The sequence below is a fragment of the Branchiostoma belcheri genome, unplaced genomic scaffold (assembly GCF_001625305.1).
Source record: "Branchiostoma belcheri isolate BF01 breed outbred unplaced genomic scaffold, Haploidv18h27 scaffold133, whole genome shotgun sequence".
Taxonomy (NCBI): domain Eukaryota; kingdom Metazoa; phylum Chordata; class Leptocardii; order Amphioxiformes; family Branchiostomatidae; genus Branchiostoma; species Branchiostoma belcheri.
Genome location: NW_017802747.1, coordinates 141,955 through 162,395, shown reverse-complemented (window position 1 = coordinate 162,395; position 20,441 = coordinate 141,955). Strand labels below are relative to the sequence as shown.

General features: G+C 38.2%; 1 protein-coding gene across 2 annotated transcripts in view; it reads right to left on the bottom strand.

Moving 5' to 3' along the window:
* Nucleotides 1–14,726: 14,726 nt before the first annotated feature.
* The window catches only part of LOC109464174 (sushi, von Willebrand factor type A, EGF and pentraxin domain-containing protein 1-like), an 18,540-nt gene continuing 12,825 nt past the window's right edge, over nucleotides 14,727–20,441 (bottom strand). For both annotated transcript variants that reach the window (XM_019761110.1, XM_019761111.1), the window contains exons 3-7: nucleotides 20,063–20,239; nucleotides 17,388–17,570; nucleotides 16,852–17,034; nucleotides 16,088–16,264; nucleotides 14,727–15,442 (exon numbers count right to left, since the gene is read on the bottom strand). In XM_019761110.1, the coding sequence (XP_019616669.1) occupies nucleotides 16,089–16,264; nucleotides 16,852–17,034; nucleotides 17,388–17,570; nucleotides 20,063–20,239 (719 nt within the window). In that variant the 3' untranslated portion in view covers nucleotides 14,727–15,442; nucleotide 16,088. The remainder of the gene's footprint in view (nucleotides 15,443–16,087; nucleotides 16,265–16,851; nucleotides 17,035–17,387; nucleotides 17,571–20,062; nucleotides 20,240–20,441) is intronic.

The window sequence follows — 20,441 nt, the reverse complement described above, 5'->3', positions numbered from 1 at the left end:
CCTGTTAATGAGGCGCAAATAATTGCTGAGATTTGGAAGGTACCATTGTCTTATTATTGTCTCCTACACTGCTATACATAACTGTTGGCAAAAGGGTCATATTTTCAAACGTGACAAAAAGAATAAGATAATGTTCTGCGTGGCAACAGATAAGATATAAAATTGACAGTAACCTTTAAAAGATTAATATCCGTTACCTATGACTCAAGGTGGTACAGTCCTAGAAAACCAGTCGGTTCAGTGTCTCCTCACACAGAAGAAAGACGGTAGAAAGGTCATTATATATTTGAGTTTATGTTAGGTATGGAAATCATATATTTGCCTGTATGTTAGGTATGGACTATTATGGATCGTACTTAACGAGCCTAAGGATACATTTGGAGGCCAAGGCCAATCTACATGGACAAAGAGTCTGGTTAAAATCAATACCCAACTTTACAGGTGACTACAATGTAGGTAGAAGGTCAGAATACAAGGCTACCACCCAGAGGTATGGTCTACCGTATTTTTCATACCCAAGATGTATGTATAATATGTTATACCCAAGATGAAATAATATGTTATACCCAAGATGTATATATGTATATAATATGTTATACCCAAAATGAATGTATATATGTATATAATGTGTTATACCCAAGATGTATATATGATATACGTTATACCCAAAAACATACAATTGTCATAGAAGATGTTTAAAACTTATGTTAAAAACCGATCCAGAAGAAGAAAAATGTAACCGACCGTAAATATTTTAAACTCATTTAACAAATGGGCTCAGTTTAGCACAGGCCAAGGCCCCTGAGATCGACTTAATTGTTTCGCAACCTGAGTACTAGTAGTAAAGAACCGCGTCACAAGGAAATGAGTGTTGATTATTTCATTAAGGCTTTCTACTACTTCGTATTAGAATTTTACTGAATTTGCTACCCTTTCTTTGGTAGTCCTTCGTTGTGAGATCGGTGAGAAAAAAATACAGGAAACAAAAAGGGTTGCGTAATATCTGACAGCACTAAATATACATCACGCATATGTATAGCCTTCTATAAATGACCCCCTGTGGAGTTGAACAGAACTGCAGTCTGCTCACTCTGATAAGCAATTTATAAACAAACTGGAAAACATTTACAGTCGATACAAGACCATCTAATATCGGAATTGACAACTGGCTGAATGACTCTTAGATAATACTCAGATGGATTTACGGGTTGTGTCCGTACTACTTTTAATATCGCGTCATACCCAGGTTGTAGGATGATTCATGTGTTCTTTGACTTTAAGTTGTGTCGCCAACCCATTAGGCACAATTCCTTGATCTATAAGAATGACTGCTACAACACTGTTCACTGAACCCGAATTCAAGGCGACACCTACGGTTTATGAAGCTCAAATAATTGTTGAGGAGATTGGGAACATACCACTGTCCTGTTATTTGCTCCTAAACTTTTATGTATCAAGCAAGGCAAATATAACATATTTTACATTTTACAAAAAATTAGGTTATGATTAGGGTTGCAACAGAAAACTGCATATAACAGAAAAGTTATACTTTAAGGACCATCACATACGGCGCTAGGTGGTACAGTCCGAGAAAACCAGTCGTTACAGTGTCTGCTCAAGCGGAAGAAAAACGATAGAAAGGTCACCACATATTTGTCTTCATGTTGGTTACGGACAGTGCCATACCTACCTTACATGCTCAAGTTGGAGAATGGACCATACCTAAGAACTGTGAGAACGTAAGGAGGAAGAGCCAGGAATGCCAGCTGAGAAATTTTTGTCAATATCTATTACTTCATGAAATCAACTTGACGGGCGGCAACTATTGTAAGTAGGAGGTCAGAATCAAAACAGCGCCATCACCAAAAAGGTTGCTCTGTCGTAACTTTACGGAGCGACACGTGTCGTGCATTAACTGTACAGAGGATATAAAAAAGAACGGTGGAAATATGACAAAATTTGTTGAATAGGAAAATATATCTGTATGCGAAAATGTCCGACATATTTAACACAGTTTTCTGGTTTTGAGGCCAAGGTCCTCGAGATGCATCCAGAGGTTTGGGTTCAGAGTAGATAGTATGAACTTTAAACCTTGAACGAACGTGGACATCTTAGGGGGATGCCATCACGGGAAACAGTGGGTCACCTACCTTATATTATAAAGAGTATAGCTAGGTGGGCATCAAAGGCATTTATCAACAACGTAAATTTAAAATATTGTCATATCTGGTCTATCCTTTCTTCAGTACTTCCTTGGAGTACTAAACTGATAAAAACTTTTAAAAGACTTTAGAAGTACGTACTAAAATACCAACTTGTTTGTAGTAGTATTACTTAAAAAACTAAAACGAGCAAGTTTTGCGAAGGGGCAACAAACTTTCCAACGACAGAAAACAAGGACGGCTGCGTGATATACGGCAACACTATATAGATGTCAACAGAGCAGGATTACATGTGATATAAAGATTTAATATCAGAACGTATATTAACCTACGAGAATAACCTACTTCATGTTGACGTCGAGTACACAGTCCGATGTAGTGTCAAATGTTCTCACAGTTTCCAATGTAGTGTAAAATGTAGGCAAGCTTTTCTCTTGTACACTTCTTTGTTAAGACTTATTCTAAAAAGAATTCTAAAAAAAAATTCTTAGAAAATGAGTCCGTGTCGTGCCCATAAAAACGTCACTCTTTTGAAGTTCAGGCAGGTAGAATGTAATTTTTACTAAATTTGGACTTATTTGTTACTTGTTTCCTTGTTACGTATCAAGACACAGGTAACCTTGTCATTACCCCCACCATTGTGTCCTATGAATGCAAATGAGCTCTGGAAAGTCCCCTGACTTCTATTTTTGGTTACAGATGAAGTCATACGAAATAATGGGTATCCGCGATGGGGAGGAAATGCCAATTATGCGTGAATAATGTGACGTGGATAGAACCATTTTTAAAAGTCAGCGTCATAAAGGGGGTCAACAGTATCACTCATATTTGAGACTAACTTGCTTTGTATCAAGTCACTTAAAAATTAACAAAAAACTCATACTGTGCACGTTATCACCCAAAGATTACTATGTTATATTCATTCTGCATAATGCCGGTCATCATCCAAAAGACGCGTGTGTGTAAACCATGTCCTTGAAGTAGGCAGCAACACTTGCATTTACAAAACTCTCAAAACGGATGTCTTTATATTGCTGAATTTTGAGGACAGTTTAGAAAATAAAAGTCAAGCAAATTGTCGAAAGTTTTCGTTAAGTAATCTCAATTGCTAAGCTACCGTTAATGTTACTTTTGCGCAAATCATTGTCTATGTTCGGAGGATACCGTCTTCTTCTTTAAATGGCTCCCTGCGGAGATGGACAGAACTGCAGTCGGCTCACTCTGGTAAGCAATTTAAAAACAAACTGGAAAACATTCACAGTCGATACAAGACCATATAATATCACAGTTTACATCTAGCTGAATGACTCTCAGATGTATTTAAGGATTGTTTCCGTACTACTTTTAATATCGCGTTATACCCAGGTTGTAGGATGACTTATGTGTTCTTTGACCTTAAGTAAAGTTGTGTCGCCAACCCCTTAGCCACAATTCCTTGATCTTAAAGAATGACTGCTACAACAATGTTCAGTGACCCCGAATTCAAGGCGACACCTACCGTTGATGAAGCTCAAATAATTGTTGAGGAGATTGGGAACATACCACTGTCCTGTTATTTGCTCCTAAACTTTTATGTATTAAGCATGGCAAATATAACATATTTTACATTTTGCCAAAAAAGTAGGTTATGATTAGGGTTGCAACAGAAAACTGCATATAACAGAAAAGTTATACTTTAAGGACCATCACATACGGCGCAAGGTGGTACAGTCCGAGAAAACCAGTCGTTACAGTGTCTGCTCAGGCGGAAGAAAAACGGTAGAAAGGTCACCATATATTGGCCTTCATGTTAGTTACGGACAGTGCCATACCTGTCTAATATGCTAATGTAGGAGAATGGACCATACCTACGAACTGTGAGAACGTATGAAGGAAGAGCCAGGAATGCCAGCTGAAAAATAATGTCAATATCTATTACTTCATTAAATCAACTTGACGGGCGGCAACTATTGTAAGTAGTAGGTCAGAATCAAAACAGCGCCACCACCCAAACGTAGGCTCTGTCGTAACTTTACGGAGCGACACGTGTCGTGCATTAACTGTACAGGGGATATAAAAAAGAACGGTGGAAATATGACAAAATTTGTTGAATAGGAAAATATATCTGTATGCGAAAATGTCCGACATATTTAAGACAGTTTTCTGGTTTTGAGGCCAAGGTCCTCGAGATGCATCCAGAGGTTTGGGCTCAGAGTAAATAGTATGAACCTTAAACCTTGAACGTGGACATCTTCGGGGGATGTCATCACGGGAAACAGTGGGTCACCTACTTTATATTATAAAGAGTATAGCTAGGTGGGCATCAAAGGCATTTATCAACAACGTAAATTTAAAATATTATCATATCTGGTCTATCCTTTCTTCAGTACTTCCTTGGAGTACTAAACTGATAAAAACTTTTAAAAAAACTTTAGAAGTACGTACTAAAATACCAACTTGTTTCTAGTAGTATTACTTAAAAAACTAAGACGAGCAAGTTTGGCGAAGGGGCAACAAACTTTCCAACGACAGAAAACAAGGACGGCTGCGTGATATACGGCAACACTATATAGATGTCAACAGAGCAGGATTACATGTAAATATAGATAAGTTTTGCCATACTTTGTACCATGTACAACTGTTGTGCAATAAAGTTATTATTATTATTATTATTATTAATAACCTGTAATATAAAGATTCAGTTTCAGAACGTATAATAATGACCTGGAAGAATAACCTACTTCATGTTGAAGTCGTTGTGGTGGGTGTACAGTACACAAGCCGATGTAGTGTCAAATGTTCTCCCAGCTAACAGTGGTGGCAGAGATGTACAGGATAGATGAGCTGGGTAGGCAAGCTTTTCTCTTATACACTTCTTTCTTAAGACTTAGTCTAAAAAGAGGACGTGTTTTCTTAGAAAATGAGTCCGTGTCGTGCCGATGAAAACGTCACTCTTTTGAAGTTCAGGCAGGTAGAATGTAATTGTTACTAAATGTGGACTTATTTGTTACTTGTTTCCTTGTTACGTATCAAGACACAGGTGACGTTGACAATACCCCGACTGTCTCCTATGAATGCAAATGAGCTCTGGAAAGTCCCCTGGCTTCTATTTTTGGTTACGGATGAAGTCATACGAAATAATGGGTATCCGCGATGGGGAGGAAATGCCAATTATGCGTGAATAATGTGACGTGGATGGAACCATTTTTAAAAGTCATCGTCTTAAAGGGGGTCAACAGTATCACTCATATTTGAGACTAACTTGCTTTGTATCAAGTCACATAAAAATTAACAAAAAACTCATACTGTGCACGTTATCACCCAATGATTACTATGTTATATTCATTTTGCATAATGCCGGTCATTATCCAAAAGACGCTTGTGTGTAAACCATGTCCTTGAAGTAGGCAGCAACACTTGCATTAACAAAATTCTCAAAACGGGTGTCTTTATATTGCTGAATTTTGAGGACAGTTTAGAAAATTAAAGTCAAGCAAATTGTCGAAAGTTTTCGTTAAGCAATCTCAATTGCTAAGCTACCGTTAATGTTAATTTTGCGCAAATCATTGCCGAGGTTCGGAGGATACCGTCTTCTTCTTTAAATGGCTCCTTGCGGAGGTGAACAGAACTGCAGTCTGCTCACTCTGATAAGCAATTTATAAACAAACTGGAAAACATTTACAGCCGATACAAGACCATCTAATATCACAATTTACATCTGGCTGAATGACTCTCAGATGGATTTAAGGATTGTGCCCGTACTACTTTTAATATCGCGTCATACCCAGGTTGTAGGATGACTTATGTGTTCTTTGACCTTAAGTAAAGTTGTGTCGCCAACCCCTTAGCCATAATTGCTTGATCTATAAGAATGACTGCTACAACAATGTTCAGTGAACCCGAATTCAAGGCGACACCTACCGTTGATGAAGCTCAAATAATTGTTGAGGAGATTGGGAACATACCACTGTCCTGTTATTTGCTCCTAAACTTTTATGTATTAAGCATAGCAAATATAACCTTTTTTACATTTTACAAAAACATAAGGTTATGATTAGGGTTGCAACAGAAAACTGCATATAACAGAAAAGTTATAGTTGAAGGGCCATCACCTACGGCGCAAGGTGGTACAGTCCGAGAAAACCAGTCGTTATAGTTTCTGCTCATTCGGAAGTAAAACGGTAGAAAGGTCACCATATATTGGCCTTCATGTTAGTTACGGACAGTGCAATACCTACCTTACATGCTCAAGTTGGAGAATGGACCATACCTAAGAACTGTTAGAACGTATGGAGGAAGAGCCAGGAATGCCAGCTGAGAAATTTTGTCAATATCTATTACTTCATGAAATCAACTTGACGGGCGGCAACTATTGTAAGTAGGAGGTCAGAATCAAAACAGTGCCACCACCAAAAAGGATGCTCTGTCGAAACTTTACGGAGCGACACGTGTCGTGCATTAACCATGAAGAGGATATAAAAAAGAACGGTGGAAATATGAAAAATATCATATTTTGCACGTTATCATCCAATGATTACTCTGTTATATTCATTCTGCATCATTCTGGCCATCATCCAAAAGAATTGTGTAAATCATGTCCTTGAAGTAGGCAGCAACAGTTGCATCTACAAAACTCTCAAAACGGATGTCTTCATATTGCTGAGTTTTGAGGACAGTAGTTTACGAAAGTAAAGGCAAGCAACTTGTAGAAAGTTTTCGTTAAGCAATCGTAATTGCTGTGCTAACGTTAACGTTCATTTTGCGCTAATTTATTGCCGAGGATCGGAGGATACCGTCGTCTTCTAAGTGACCCGCTGCGGAGGTGAACAGAACTGCAGCCTCTAAGATAAGACTAATATAGATTTAAGGGTTGTGTCCGTAGTACTTTTAATATCGCGTCATACCCAGGTTGTAGGATGATTCATGTGTTCTTTGACCTCAAGTAAAGTTGTGTCGCCAACCCCTTACCTTCCGTTACCCACAATTCCTTGATGTATAGCATTGACTACTACTACTACAATGTTCAGTGACCCAGAATTCAAGGCTACACCTACCGTTAATGAAGCGCAAATAATTGTTGAGGAGATCGGGAACATACCACTGTCCTGTTATTTTCTTTTAACCTTTTATATATTAAGCATGGAAAGCGTAACACACTTTACATGTTGCAAAAAGAAATAAGGTTATGCTTAGAATGGCAACAGAAAACTTCCTTTCACAGAAAAGTTATAGTTTGAGAATCATCATCTACGGCGCGAGGTGGTACAGTTCGATAAAACCAGTCGTTGCAGTGTCTGCTCAGGCGGATGAAAAACTGTAAAAAGGTCACTACATGTTTGCCCTTATGTTAGTTACGGACAGTGCCATACCTACCTTACATGCTCAAGTTGGAGAATGGACCATGCCTAAGAGCTGTGAGAACGTATGGAGGAAGAGCCAGGCATGGTTGATGATAAATTTGTCGATAACTATTACTTTAAAGAAATCAACTTGAGTGGCGAATACTATTCTGAAAGTGAAGGTCAGAATTAAAAAAAAACGCCGCCAACCAAGCGTTTGCTCTGTCGTGTCTTTACGGCCCGACATGTGTCGTGGATTAACTTTCCAGAGGATACGAAAAAAACAAATGGAAATATGATAAAATTTGTTAAAAATGAAATAATATATCTGTCTGCAAAAATGTCCGACAGATTTAACACACAGCTTTCTGGTTTTGAGGTCAAGATCCCCGAGATGCATCCGGTGGTTTCTGGGTTCAGAGTAAAGAATATATCGCATTATAAGCTAGTGGGCATGAAAGGAATTATATACAACGTAAATTTAATATATGGTCATATTTTCTATCCATTCTTTAGTACTTCCTTGGAGTAAAAACTATAAAACTTTAGAAGTACTTACACAATACCAACTTGTTTGTAGTAGTATTACTTAACTAAAAAACTAAACCGAGCAAGTTTGGCGAAGGGGCAACAAACTTTCCAACGACAGAAAACAAGGACGGCTTCGTGATATACGGCAACACTATATAGATGTCAACAGAGCAGGATTACGTGTAATATAAAGATTTAGTTTCAGAACGTATCACGGCGGTCTGTCACTACGACATTCTTTCCCATTGCTGTGTGCGTTCGATAAAGTATCGGGTTACAAGACGTGATTTTGGGCTAACCGTAAAACATTTGAAAATAAACAAACTAGTATCGAGCGGAAATTTCATTGAAATAAAATAAAATTATCGTCTTTACATACATTTAATGGTGATTTTTTGCGCTAAATGGATGATTTTTTCGGATTTCGTTAAAAAAGTCGATAATTTTCGGGATTTCGGAGCGCCATATTTTAGCCAATCACCGAGCAAACCTGGCTACACATATTACGCAAGATCACTGATTTTTATATTTTTCGACGACTAGGAATAAGATGAAAAATCGTGCTTTAGGGATTTTTTAATTTCTGACTTTAAGTATAGTTTTTGTCGACAAATAGGTGAAAAAATCGAATTTTTTTGCTTTTTTCGCACTAAATTACCCATAATTAAAAATCAAGCGCATTTTTCAAAAATCCCAAAAGCACAATTTTCGGGACAACCCTGACAGTCATTTTGAGCTGTAAATGGGGTATGTTAGACTCTCCATGTTTCCAGGTTTGAACGAGTTTTGCAGACATGTCATATCTCCCAAAAGTGTGCATTGTGTTATTCATACAGGCGTAAAGAATCATTACAGTATTCAAGGTCACCCAAGGATACGACAGTAGCTTCGCTACATGTTACATGTCCACAAAAAAATGATAGCGGACATGTACTATCCTGGAAACTGTTTGTATCTTTAGAAAAGTGTTGTTTTTTTTTTTATCTATTACGAGTCACTCAGCCAAAAGGGCTTGTTTTGCCGCTTTATTGCAAATGACCGCAGGTGACCCCGAAATGGAACGCGGGTTCGATTCGAATCGCCCAGATCGAACACAATCGAACACAGTTCGGATTCTATGAAATGTGGGAACTTTGCAGCCCAGATTTTACCACCGTGTATATTAATAACCTACGAGAATAACCTACTTCATGTTGAAGTCGTTGTGGTGGGTGTACAAGCAGACGTAGTGTCAAATGCTCTCACAGCTAACGGTGGTGGCAGAGATGTACAGGATAGATGAGCTGGGTAGGCAAGCTTTTCTCTTATACACTTCTTTCTTAAGACTTAGTCCAAAAGAGGGTGTGTTTTCTTAGAAAATGAGTCCGTGTCGTGCCGATGAAAACGTCACTCTTTTGAAGTTTAGGCAGGTAGAATGTAATTGTTACTAAATGTGGACTTATTTGTTACTTGTTTCCTTGTTACGTATCAAGACATAGGTGACGTTGACAATACCCCCACTGTCTCCTATGAATGCAGATGAGCTCTGGAAAGTCCCCTGACTTCTATTTTTGGTTACGGATGAAGTCATACGGAAAAATGGGCATTTGCGATGGGGAGGAAATCCCCTATATGCGTGAATAATCTGACGTGGATGGAACCATTTTTAAAACTCAGCGTCATAGAGGGGTCAACAGTATCGCTCATATTTGAGACTAACTTGCTTTGTATTAAGTCACTTAAAAATTAACAAAAATATCATATTATGCACGTTATCACCCAAAGATTACTATGTTATATTCATTCTGCAATATGCCGGTCATCATCCAAAAGACGCGTGTGTGTAAACCATGTCCTTGAAGTAGGGAGCAACACTTGCATTAACAAAATTCTCAAAACGCATATCTTTATTTTGCTGAATTTTGAGGACAGTTTAGAAAATTAAAGTCAAGCAAATTGTCGAAAGCTTTCGTTAAGCAATCTCAATTGCTAAGCTACCGTTAATGTTAATTTTGCACAAATCATTGCCGAGGTTCGGAGGATACCGTCTTCTTCTTTAAATGGCTCCCTGCGGAGGTAAACAGAACTGCAGTCTGCTCACTCTGATAAGCAATTTATAAACAAACTGGAAAACATTCACAGTCGATACAAGACAATCTAAGATCACAATTTACATCTGGCTGAATGACTCTCAGATGTATTTAAGGATTGTGTCCGTACTACTTTTAATGTCGCGTCATACACAGGTTGTAGGATGATTCATGTGTTCTTTGCCCTTAAGTAAAGTTGTGTCGCCAACCCCTTACCACAATTCCTTGATCCATCAGCATGACTGCTACAACACTGTTCAGTGAACCCGAATTCAAGGCGACACCTACCGTTGATGAAACTCAAATAATTGTTGAGGAGATTGGGAACATACCACTGTCCTGTTATTTGCTCCTAAACTTTTATGTATTAAGCATAGCAAATATAACCTGTTTTACATTTTACAAAAACATAAGGTTATGATTCGGGTTGCAACAGAAACCTGCATATAACAGAAAAGTTATAGTTTAAGGACCATCACCTACGGCGCAAGGTGGTACAGTCCGAGAAAACCAGTCGTCTGCTCATTCGGAAGTAAAACGGTAGAAAGGTCACCGCATATTTGTCTTCGTGTTAGTTACGGACAGAGCCATACCTGTCCAATATGCTGATGTAGGAGAAGGGACCATACCTTGTTGAATAGGAAAATATATCTGTATGCGAAAATGTCCGACATATTTAAGACAGTTTTCTGGTTTTGAGGCCAAGGTCCTCGAGATGCATCCAGAGGTTTGGGTTCAGAGTAAATAGTATGTCCAGGCAGGTAGAATGTAATTGTTACTAAATGTGGACTTATTTGTTACTTGTTTCCTTGTTACGTATCAAGACACAGGTAACGTTGACAATACCCCCATTGTGTCCTATGAATGCAAATGAGCTCTGGAAAGTCCCCTGACTTCTATTTTTGTTTACGGATGAAGTCATACGGATTAATGGGCATGTGCGATGGGGAGGAAATACCCTTTATGCGTGAATAATGTGGAGTGGATGGAACCATTTTTAAAACTCAGCGTCACATAGGACTTAAGAGATTTACACATATTTGATACCATTTTGGTTTGTATTAACCCAATTAAAAAGTAACAAAATATTTTATCGTCCGCGTTATCACAATGATTACTATGTTATATCCATTCTGCGTCATGTTGGCCATCATAAAAAAGTGTGTAAACCATGTCCTTGAAGTAGGCAGGAACGCTTACATTTACAAAACTCTCAGAACGGATGTCGTTATATTGCTGAATTTTGAGGACAGTTTAGAAAATTAAAGTCAAGCAAATTGTATAGAAAGTTTTCGTTTAGCAATCACAATTACTGGGCTAACATTAATGTTAAAGGTGCGCAAATTATTGCCGAGGTTCGGAGGATACCATCTTCTTCTATAAATGACCCCCTGCGGAGATGAACAGAACTGCAGTCTGCTCACTCTGACAAACAATTCATAAACAAACTGGAAAACATTCACAGTTGATACCAGACCATCCAATATCACGATTTACACCTGGCTGAATGACTCTAAGATGGATTTAAGGGTTGTGTCCGTACTACTTTTAATATATGTATCTGTATAGGCGGTATAATCGCCTTTCGGCGTAACACACCAGCTTCACAGGCACGCGGCGCGTCGGCAGCTGGCTATATCACACCGTTCGACTTGTTACACCTAACCCTTGAACTTCTAGCTCTAGACTTTGTTTAAAGCTATCTAATAACAATGCCCCTACTGTACTTGGTGACAGTGAGTTCCACTCTGCAATAGTTCTAGGAAAGAATGAATTCTTGAACACCTCAATCCTTGGTTAATAATTCTGGTTCTTGAAGGCATGGCTATTTCTTGTTCTCTTCTGGGCTGCAGCTGGTATTAGGTACTTAGTAGTTTGGACATCCACCAGTTTATTAGTCATTTTGTACATCATGCATAGTCTGGACATCTTTCTTCTGCCTTCCAGTGAGACCCACTGTAGGTTTCCTTTTATTTCCGTAACACTAGCACCTCTTTCATAGTTGTTCATACAGAATCTCGCAGCTTGATTCTGTACCCTTTTCAATTTGTCTGTGTCTTTCTTTGTATATGGATCCCATACTGTCGCGGCATATTCTAGGTTCGGTCTTACAAGTGACGTGTATGCAAGTGATTTTACTCTAGTTGGGCAAGCCCACAGATTACGTTTAATCACTCCCAATGTCTGTTTCGTCTTAGTTGTGATATCATTAACATGTGCACATCACTTCAGACCGCTTGTAAGCGTGACGCCCAGATACGGATGGTTTTTTGTGGTTGCTAAAGCCTGACCACAAAACTGGTAGCTAGTTGCATGTGGTGTTCGTTTGTTTCAAATTGTTATTTGCATAATGTAGCATTTTTCGGGATTAAACTGCATAAGCCATTTGCTTCGCCATTCTTCCAGGGTGTTCAGGTCTTTTTGGAGAAGTTGTGAGTCGTTCTGTGTCGTTCAGTTCAATATCGCGTCATACCCAGGTTGTAGGATGATTCATGTGTTTTTTTACCTCAAGTAAAGTTGTTTTGCCAACCCCTTAGCTTCCGTTACCCACAATTCCTTGGTCTATAATAATGACTACTACTACAGTGTTTTTTTGACACTAACAAAAACTAAAAGTGTTAAATTAACAAAAGTTATTTTTCCACATATTTTGACACAGGGACCATTGTCTCTAAGCATTGGTGTCACATCACCCTTATCTATTTCTAAACAAATTTGAAAACAATGAAGTTTTCCCTACCTTGTCAGATTTTGATGTGAGTAATTTTGATTACTATTAATTAAAAGAAATAGCAATCTCTTTCTATTATGCTAAACGTTCGGATCTGTCACTAAGATTTGTATAACTTCCTCGCTATTCTCATGTAAAACGCCGTTTTGATCGTGAGCCAAATCCTGTGACAAGGCTGCTGACAAAAACCATTTTAATTTATCTGCCTCAGTAGAGACTTAGACAACTCAAATGGAGCAGTTCAGGGTGGAGTTCATCGACCTCAGATACTGAAAATTTGGCGCAAATGATTCATGAGCATTATAGATCGCTATATATACGTCTAGTGACATGCGATACACTACTACACATTTGGTTTACTTGAACACATAATAAAATAATTTTAATTTGTAAGTTTATAATTGCTCTTTTTTAAACGAAATACATTTACATTTTTTAGCTTCAGTAAAGAGTTAGACAACTCAAATTGAGCAGTTCAGACAGAATGAAGTTCATCGACCTCAAAGTTGGCGCAAATGATTCCTGAGACTTAGAGAAAGCTGTATACATGCATGTATAAGTCTATTGATGTGCGCTACACTGCTAGACATGTGGTGTGAACATTGAAAACATTGCAAAATAATTTGGTGCTTATTATTTAGCCTACAGTGCCTCAATTTTACTTGAAGTATTAAAAAAAGGGTGTGGTTTACAATTTGCACTTCAAAGACTCGGAAAAAATTGCAACCCTTTCTATGATTAGCTAATACTGGCAAGAGCAGCGGTGGTCGAACGAAATTTTCAATTTACATCCATCTAAAAGTATTTAGCTATATAATTTGATCAATTTAATACAATTTTAATTGTTGGTTTGACACATATCTTGCATAGTGTCTATTTTCGTCAAGCATTAGCGTCACAACACCCTTATCTGTTTCCAACCAGATTTTAAAACGCCACATTTTGCCCTCACACACGGGGGGAAGTCATTAAACACAAGCCGATTTGCTCAGCTGACTATCCTGGTTGAGTGATAACTGGTCTCAAACTATATCGGCAGACAGCCAGACTTCCTTGCATCAGCCATGCTTACAGGGGCTACTTACTTTATAAAAATCCAGCCTTTGTAGTAAGTGATGATTTTTTAGTTAAAACTGATACTAGATTAGAAGGCCAGGCAACTCTTTTCATGCCCTTTCTAAAGAAATATGACATTAGGAAGCCCAAGGCAGGACACAGGCAGCGCTTGACAACAAGGTCTAATGACCAAAATCCAACCTTTTTAGCTATAGATCGGTTACTGTTTTTTAGGAGCAAACCTACAGTTAATTTAATTTTGTCCAAGTAATTGTTGAGAGTTTAAAGTTACCACACTACGCTTATAAATATTTTCCTAAGCAGATATAACATATTCTGTCATATTACGGATAAAATAAATCTATTTTTCTTTTACACAGACATATCTTCAATCTATTCCTGCCTGATGAAAATCTTAAGAATTTACACAATGGATACCCAATAACCCCTTTATTACCATTAAAACATAAGAAAGTATGTTCTACCAATTGCTCTTAACTAAAACATCATTAGCTCGTGAAATTGACCCCAAGAACTTGTATCTCAATCCATTTAGCTTGAAATATATATTGCAACAAATCGCGTACTTGCATTTTGCACAAATCAAGTGTCAAAAGAGGAGCATCACTAATTCTAAAGCATTTAACAGTATTGTTTTTTTACCGGCGCCATAATACAAGATAATGTCTTATTGCATTCAGTACATACACTGCAGCACAATATACCTTAAATATAACAATGTATTGTTCGAAATAACGTAATTAACACAAATAAAATGCATATAAATGATTGCTTGATAGTGTCGCAATAGATAACTAAAAATAGGTAAAATATTACACCTTAACACAGCCTGTTTGTTATTTTATTAACAAGATTTATAGCTTGACGCTATCACCTATAAATGTGAGGAACAAAATCTTTTAGCTTCAACTTTTTTTCTAAATAACAATTAACACCCGAGAAAAAAAGGTCGATGTTTTCTAATCATAGATATTGTTCAGACATATGGGCTTTTGTCAAAATTGAGTTGTCAGGTGAAGTAACGAACACGATCGATTCGTGTCCCTTGTTGATACATTTAATTATCTTTTTTTTTATTTTTTTACAACATTTTGTCTGGATTGGATACTTTTGAAAATTTCGTCAAGAAAAAGGCTGAGCCTACACTTTCTCATACTTTGTTCAAATTTAGATTATTTCGCCAATTAGGAGTTGTATGGCCAGAGCGGATAAATACTTTAGAAAGTGAGGTCAAAACTTCGTTTACTGTTGAGTCTTGTCAGCTTTTTTGGACTTTTAGCTTGTCAACCTAATTAAAGACGAATTCCCTTGTATATTTAGGATGCAAACATTTATGACTTCATGCATATGGCGCAGACGAGTTTGAAGAATTGAAAATGTGTTGAAGTACTTTTATAAGGCCTTGTTTCATTGCATTAAACTATGACGTTCAAAGTTCGAACTCTTTAATGGTGTCTGCCCACTATAGGGGGTGATGACGTCGCATTAATAGTTGTTTATTGAGGACATTTGTCTGGAACTGCAGTTAACGTCCTCTGAATAACCAGCCACCTCCTACGAAATAGGATAGAAAATAATTTATTAATTCATTTTATCAATTATGGTTTTAGCAAAGTTATTCATTCTAAAAGAAAGTCTGTAATACAATATATTGAAGTATGAAGCAATAGAGAAAGTCATTGAAGTAGACCGGTTTGTCTTTTATTTATTCTTTTGAACTTTGTCACAAGGACAGGGCAGGGGGAACTTTAAGTATGAGAACTCGAATTTTAACCTCTAATTTGACAAGAATAAGAATAACTTTTTTTTTATCAGGGTAGCCGCCGAGAGCTATTTCGAGAACTAGTTAAAAGTGGCTTTGGATTCTGTTAGGTTGTTTTTGGTGTCAATATTACATTATTCACAAAGTCTAAAGCTTCAACGTTAAAGACTATCTTGCTTTTTTATTACATTCACTTGATGTGCCTGATTGAAGTTGCATGCACTGGACATGCATTTATTTACAAACTGCAAAGTAAGGTAAAATAAAGTAAACAGAAAACAAACAAGCAAGCGCACAATAACTAAGCAGATGCGAGAGGCTTATACATTGTTGTTTGTTGAATGTAAAACATAATTTTGAAAGCTACAATATGCAAGCTAATAGAGCCCCTGTAGTGTTGGTTTCAAATCCTTAATATTACACCGTTGTTTACGTACCTTATGAACAAACCAGGGTGATTCCAGACCAGTATCCATAGTAACACATCTTAGTGGTGCTACCGTACCCAGAACGGCAGTGGTAGTAACACCTCTCCCCATGGGTGTAGGGGTAAGAGCAGCCGGTTACGTAGGTGTTGGCCAGGGTTGGTGGAGCTGGGCATCTCAAACCTGATCCTGATATAGTGGACCATTAAACATATTAAAACATTAAACTTTATTCCAACACACCATTTACAGAGATCAAATTTTCAGCGGCCACTGTCGCCTTCTTTAGGATAATTAATGACCAATCACTTCACAACATTAAACATATTATTATCACAAATTTTGGGAAAGTGGAGCATTACGTCTTCCGTGGTTCAAAAAAGAGAAGTCAAACCCTCAGACAAAATTCAGACATAGCTATAGTTTTAGACAACTACATACTATGTACTAGGTGTTCCAAAATTCAGACATAGCTATAGTTTTAGACAACTACATACTATGTACTAGGTGTACCTTTCCCAATTGGTGTAGGGTATGATAGGGTTACCAACGTAAAACCCCTCCAAACAAAATGTTACCAAATTGAACGATTTTATTCATGATTGGTTTAAGTCTTTCACTTTCTTTGCGAAACTCTGTGTATTTTTTTGTCGAAACGTGATTAATCACTGATTTTAGGAAATGATCATGAGAAAAACTAGTTTAAGGGTCCCTAAACGTGACAAAGATACGGCATGTAGTACTTAAATCACTGAAAAAATATATATAGTGCTCACCTCTCCTACAGTCCAGGTTGGTCCCAGTCCAGCGCCCATTACTGCAGGTCTTAACTGTACCGCCGGAGACTGGGGTGTACCCAGGACGGCACCGGTAGTAACACCTCTCCCCATTGGTGTAGGGGGAGTAACAGCCGCTCCTGAAGGTGTTGACTACGGTTGGTGGCGAAGAGCAGCCCAAATCTGACATTAAAACAAACAAAAGTGTGGAAGATTAGTCAGGTATACGATCTCCTACAAACATGGTGGTCGGGACGTTTATAGTAAAAATAGCATACAGGGGTACCATAGGGATGCAAACGTAAACCCCTTAACGTAACAAAATGTTACCAAATTAATGATTTTTCTTGTGATTAGTGTTAGTCTTTCACGTATTTTGCTGAACTTTGTGTAATTTGTTTTTCGAAACTTTCCTTTCGAAATTATTCGCCTATTTCAGAAAAATGTAATGAGAAAAAATCTGAGTTCAAGTGGCCCTAAACATTAAAAAGATACGACATGTAGTACACTGAAAATGGAAATTGTAAGGTGCTCACCTCTCCTACAGACCAGGTTGTACCCAGTCCAGCCTCCATTACTGCAGGTCCTAACGGTGCTGCCGGAGACTTGAGTGTACCCAGAGTTGCACCGGTAGAAACAACTCTCCCAATTGGTGTAGGGGTAGGAACAGCCGGTCCTGGTGGTGTAGGCCAGGGTTGGTGGTGTAGAGCAGGTGGAAGCTAACATGAGAACAAACATAATTTAATCTATTAAACCATCTGCCTGCTTCAAAGCTCGTTGTATTTTCAACTAGAGGTCGGAGATCTCATGTCTTCGTCAGAGGTACATTGCTCTACAGAAATGAACATGTTTATTCTTTACGTTTTAATAACCAATGTAGTCTAAAGTAAAAGAATCTCTGTACTCCATTTTTTATGCTACGGACACCCTGAAAGGGTTTGCCAGATTTTACAGGCGCACAGGTCTCCAGTGGACGTCATCCATAACAATTACTTCGTGTGGCCGGATGAAATAACCTGACGCATGTCCAACCTTTCCTCCACCAGCTGAAGTTATAATGAACAATCCCTCATTAAACGTTATTTGATCCCATCCCATTATGGGGTTCCCAATGCAGCTGTCTCCAAGCAGACGTTGGTCATTATTTTTAAACACAAAAGGTGCGCTGCAGTGACGTAGGGACCCCCACGAAGACATTTACAAACTTAAAATTGGTCTCAACAATAGTAACCTGTCCACCAAAAATGATAAATATCAATTTACATATACAAAAGTCATTTTGCTCACAAGCCACAAACACAAAAGGTGCACTAACATGCCGTACAACCCCCCCACAAAGCCCAGAATTTGCACTCAACATTGGCAACAACGGTAATCTGCCTGCCAAAAATCATGGATGTCGAATTATGCCTTCCATGGTTATTCCGCTAAATCCGCAGTCACCCACAATGCGGCGAGACAATTCCATAGTCTTTCTGAATAAGACAACAAGTTTACACTAGTGTTCCCTGGCCGGCCTGATCCCCAAATGTGTCTACGAAAGCGCCTATACTTTGCAAGGGCGCATCGAGCGCCAGGCGCCAAAGCGCAAGCAATAAAACGGGTCCGGGAATATGCACCCCCGAGAAATTTGGATTTTTTAAACCTTCCATAACGCATTATCCTACATATTGCGACGCAAAGAAATGCCGACCTCTTGACGTTTCACTGTTAGTACACAAGGCATACTACTGGAAAACGCAACTTAAGAAAAGGGGAAAACACATACCCTATAGTTGAGGTCTCCACACCGAGAAATCCAAGGAAACTCCACCATTAAAGAAATACTGTTGAGACCTGTAACCTATATAGCTATAGCATGTAACCTATCATAGATAGCACACACAACACTCATATATAGCACACATATCCTATGAAACGAGGCTTACTGCCTATATCCAACCAATAGAAGAAAAAAGGGACAGAAAACTGAATACCAAATAGCATGGACAGCTATAGCTGACAGCTGTTCTGGCCATAAGGTCGATGACCTACATAAAAGACAGAGCACAACCAATACAGCTGTCCTACTCTAATTGGCCAAAAGGTTGTTGACCTACATACAAAACAACACCAGAACAACAAAAAAAACAAGAACAAGATAACTTCTTTTCCACATTCCTATAAAACAAAAGAGTTCAAACTTACACCACAAAATCTATATTACAATACCTTTACACCATACAAAAATCTAGACTCATGCCACATCGGTACTTGAACTACAAACAAACAAAGAAACAAACACAAAAGATCTATTACGGGGACATAACGACCTCCACGACTCTCATCTTTAAACTCAATCTTGGAGACCACCACAGTAATATGCCTATCAAATTTCATTAACTTCCATCCACACATACAAAAGTTATCCTGCTCACAAGAAAAATTAACAAAATGCCCCCTGTAGTCACAACGAAACCCCCCACGAAGCTCAGTAACGAACTTAACCATGGTCCCGATAATAGTAACCACCACACCAAGAATCATAATCAACATTTTATAATTACTTAAGTTATTTTGCTAACAAGCCACAAACACAAAATGTGCACCTACGTGACGCAAGGACCCTCCACGAAGCCGAAAATTGTACTTGACCTCGGCCTCAACAAAGGTAATCTGCCTGCCAAAAATCATGGACGTCGAATCATGCCTTCCAGAGTTATATCGCAAAATCCGCAGTTCCCCACACTCCGGCGAGACAATTTCATAGTCCTTCTGACGAAGACAATGATGAACCAAGCTACTTTAATTTCACATAGGGGTCTAGTTGTGTTTACGAATTAATTTATTATCAAGAATGCAAGATGGTGAACCAAATTTATAAAGTAGGGACTCCAAATGAAATTACGTCAAACCGCATCAGCAGAAGACTTTGTAGATGTCAATATTCTGTTATTTGAGTTTTGTTGTATTTCTTTCCAGTTTGCGAAAGATATTCTGTCTAGACAGTTCTACTGTATATAATTAATGTACCTCATGATTAAAGTAAATGACGTTATAATGTCACTAAAGCTATTTAGTAAGTGCATTTTAATCCGCAATTCTTATCTGAACTAGGGTATTCTACTATAATATACTTCCCTACTTTTACATGGTCAAAATCGTGTTCTGTTAATGGCCATGTTCCCACTAAGGTATAACTATGATATAACAATAAAAGTAGGGTGCGCACCCCTGCAGACCAGGTTGTACCCAGTCCAGCGTCCATTAGAGCAGGTCCTAGTGGTGCTGCCGGAGACTTGAGTGTACCCAGAGTAACATCGGTAGTAACACCTCTCCCCATGGGCGTATGGAGAGGAACAGCCGCTCCTATATGTGTAGGCCAGGCTTGGTGCTGTAGAGCATCCCACTACAAAACGACATCCAAAACATTGTAACCATAATTTAGACATCCAAAAAGGGCCTTACTTTCAAGACATATTTATTACAAAAATAAGCTTTTATTTTATTTATAGCTCCCTCCCGATCCAAGTTTAAAGTTTAAGTTATCTATCCGAGAATTTTTAGCTGTTTTCTTTATAGAATTAACCCTACCGAGACCGGGGGGGGGG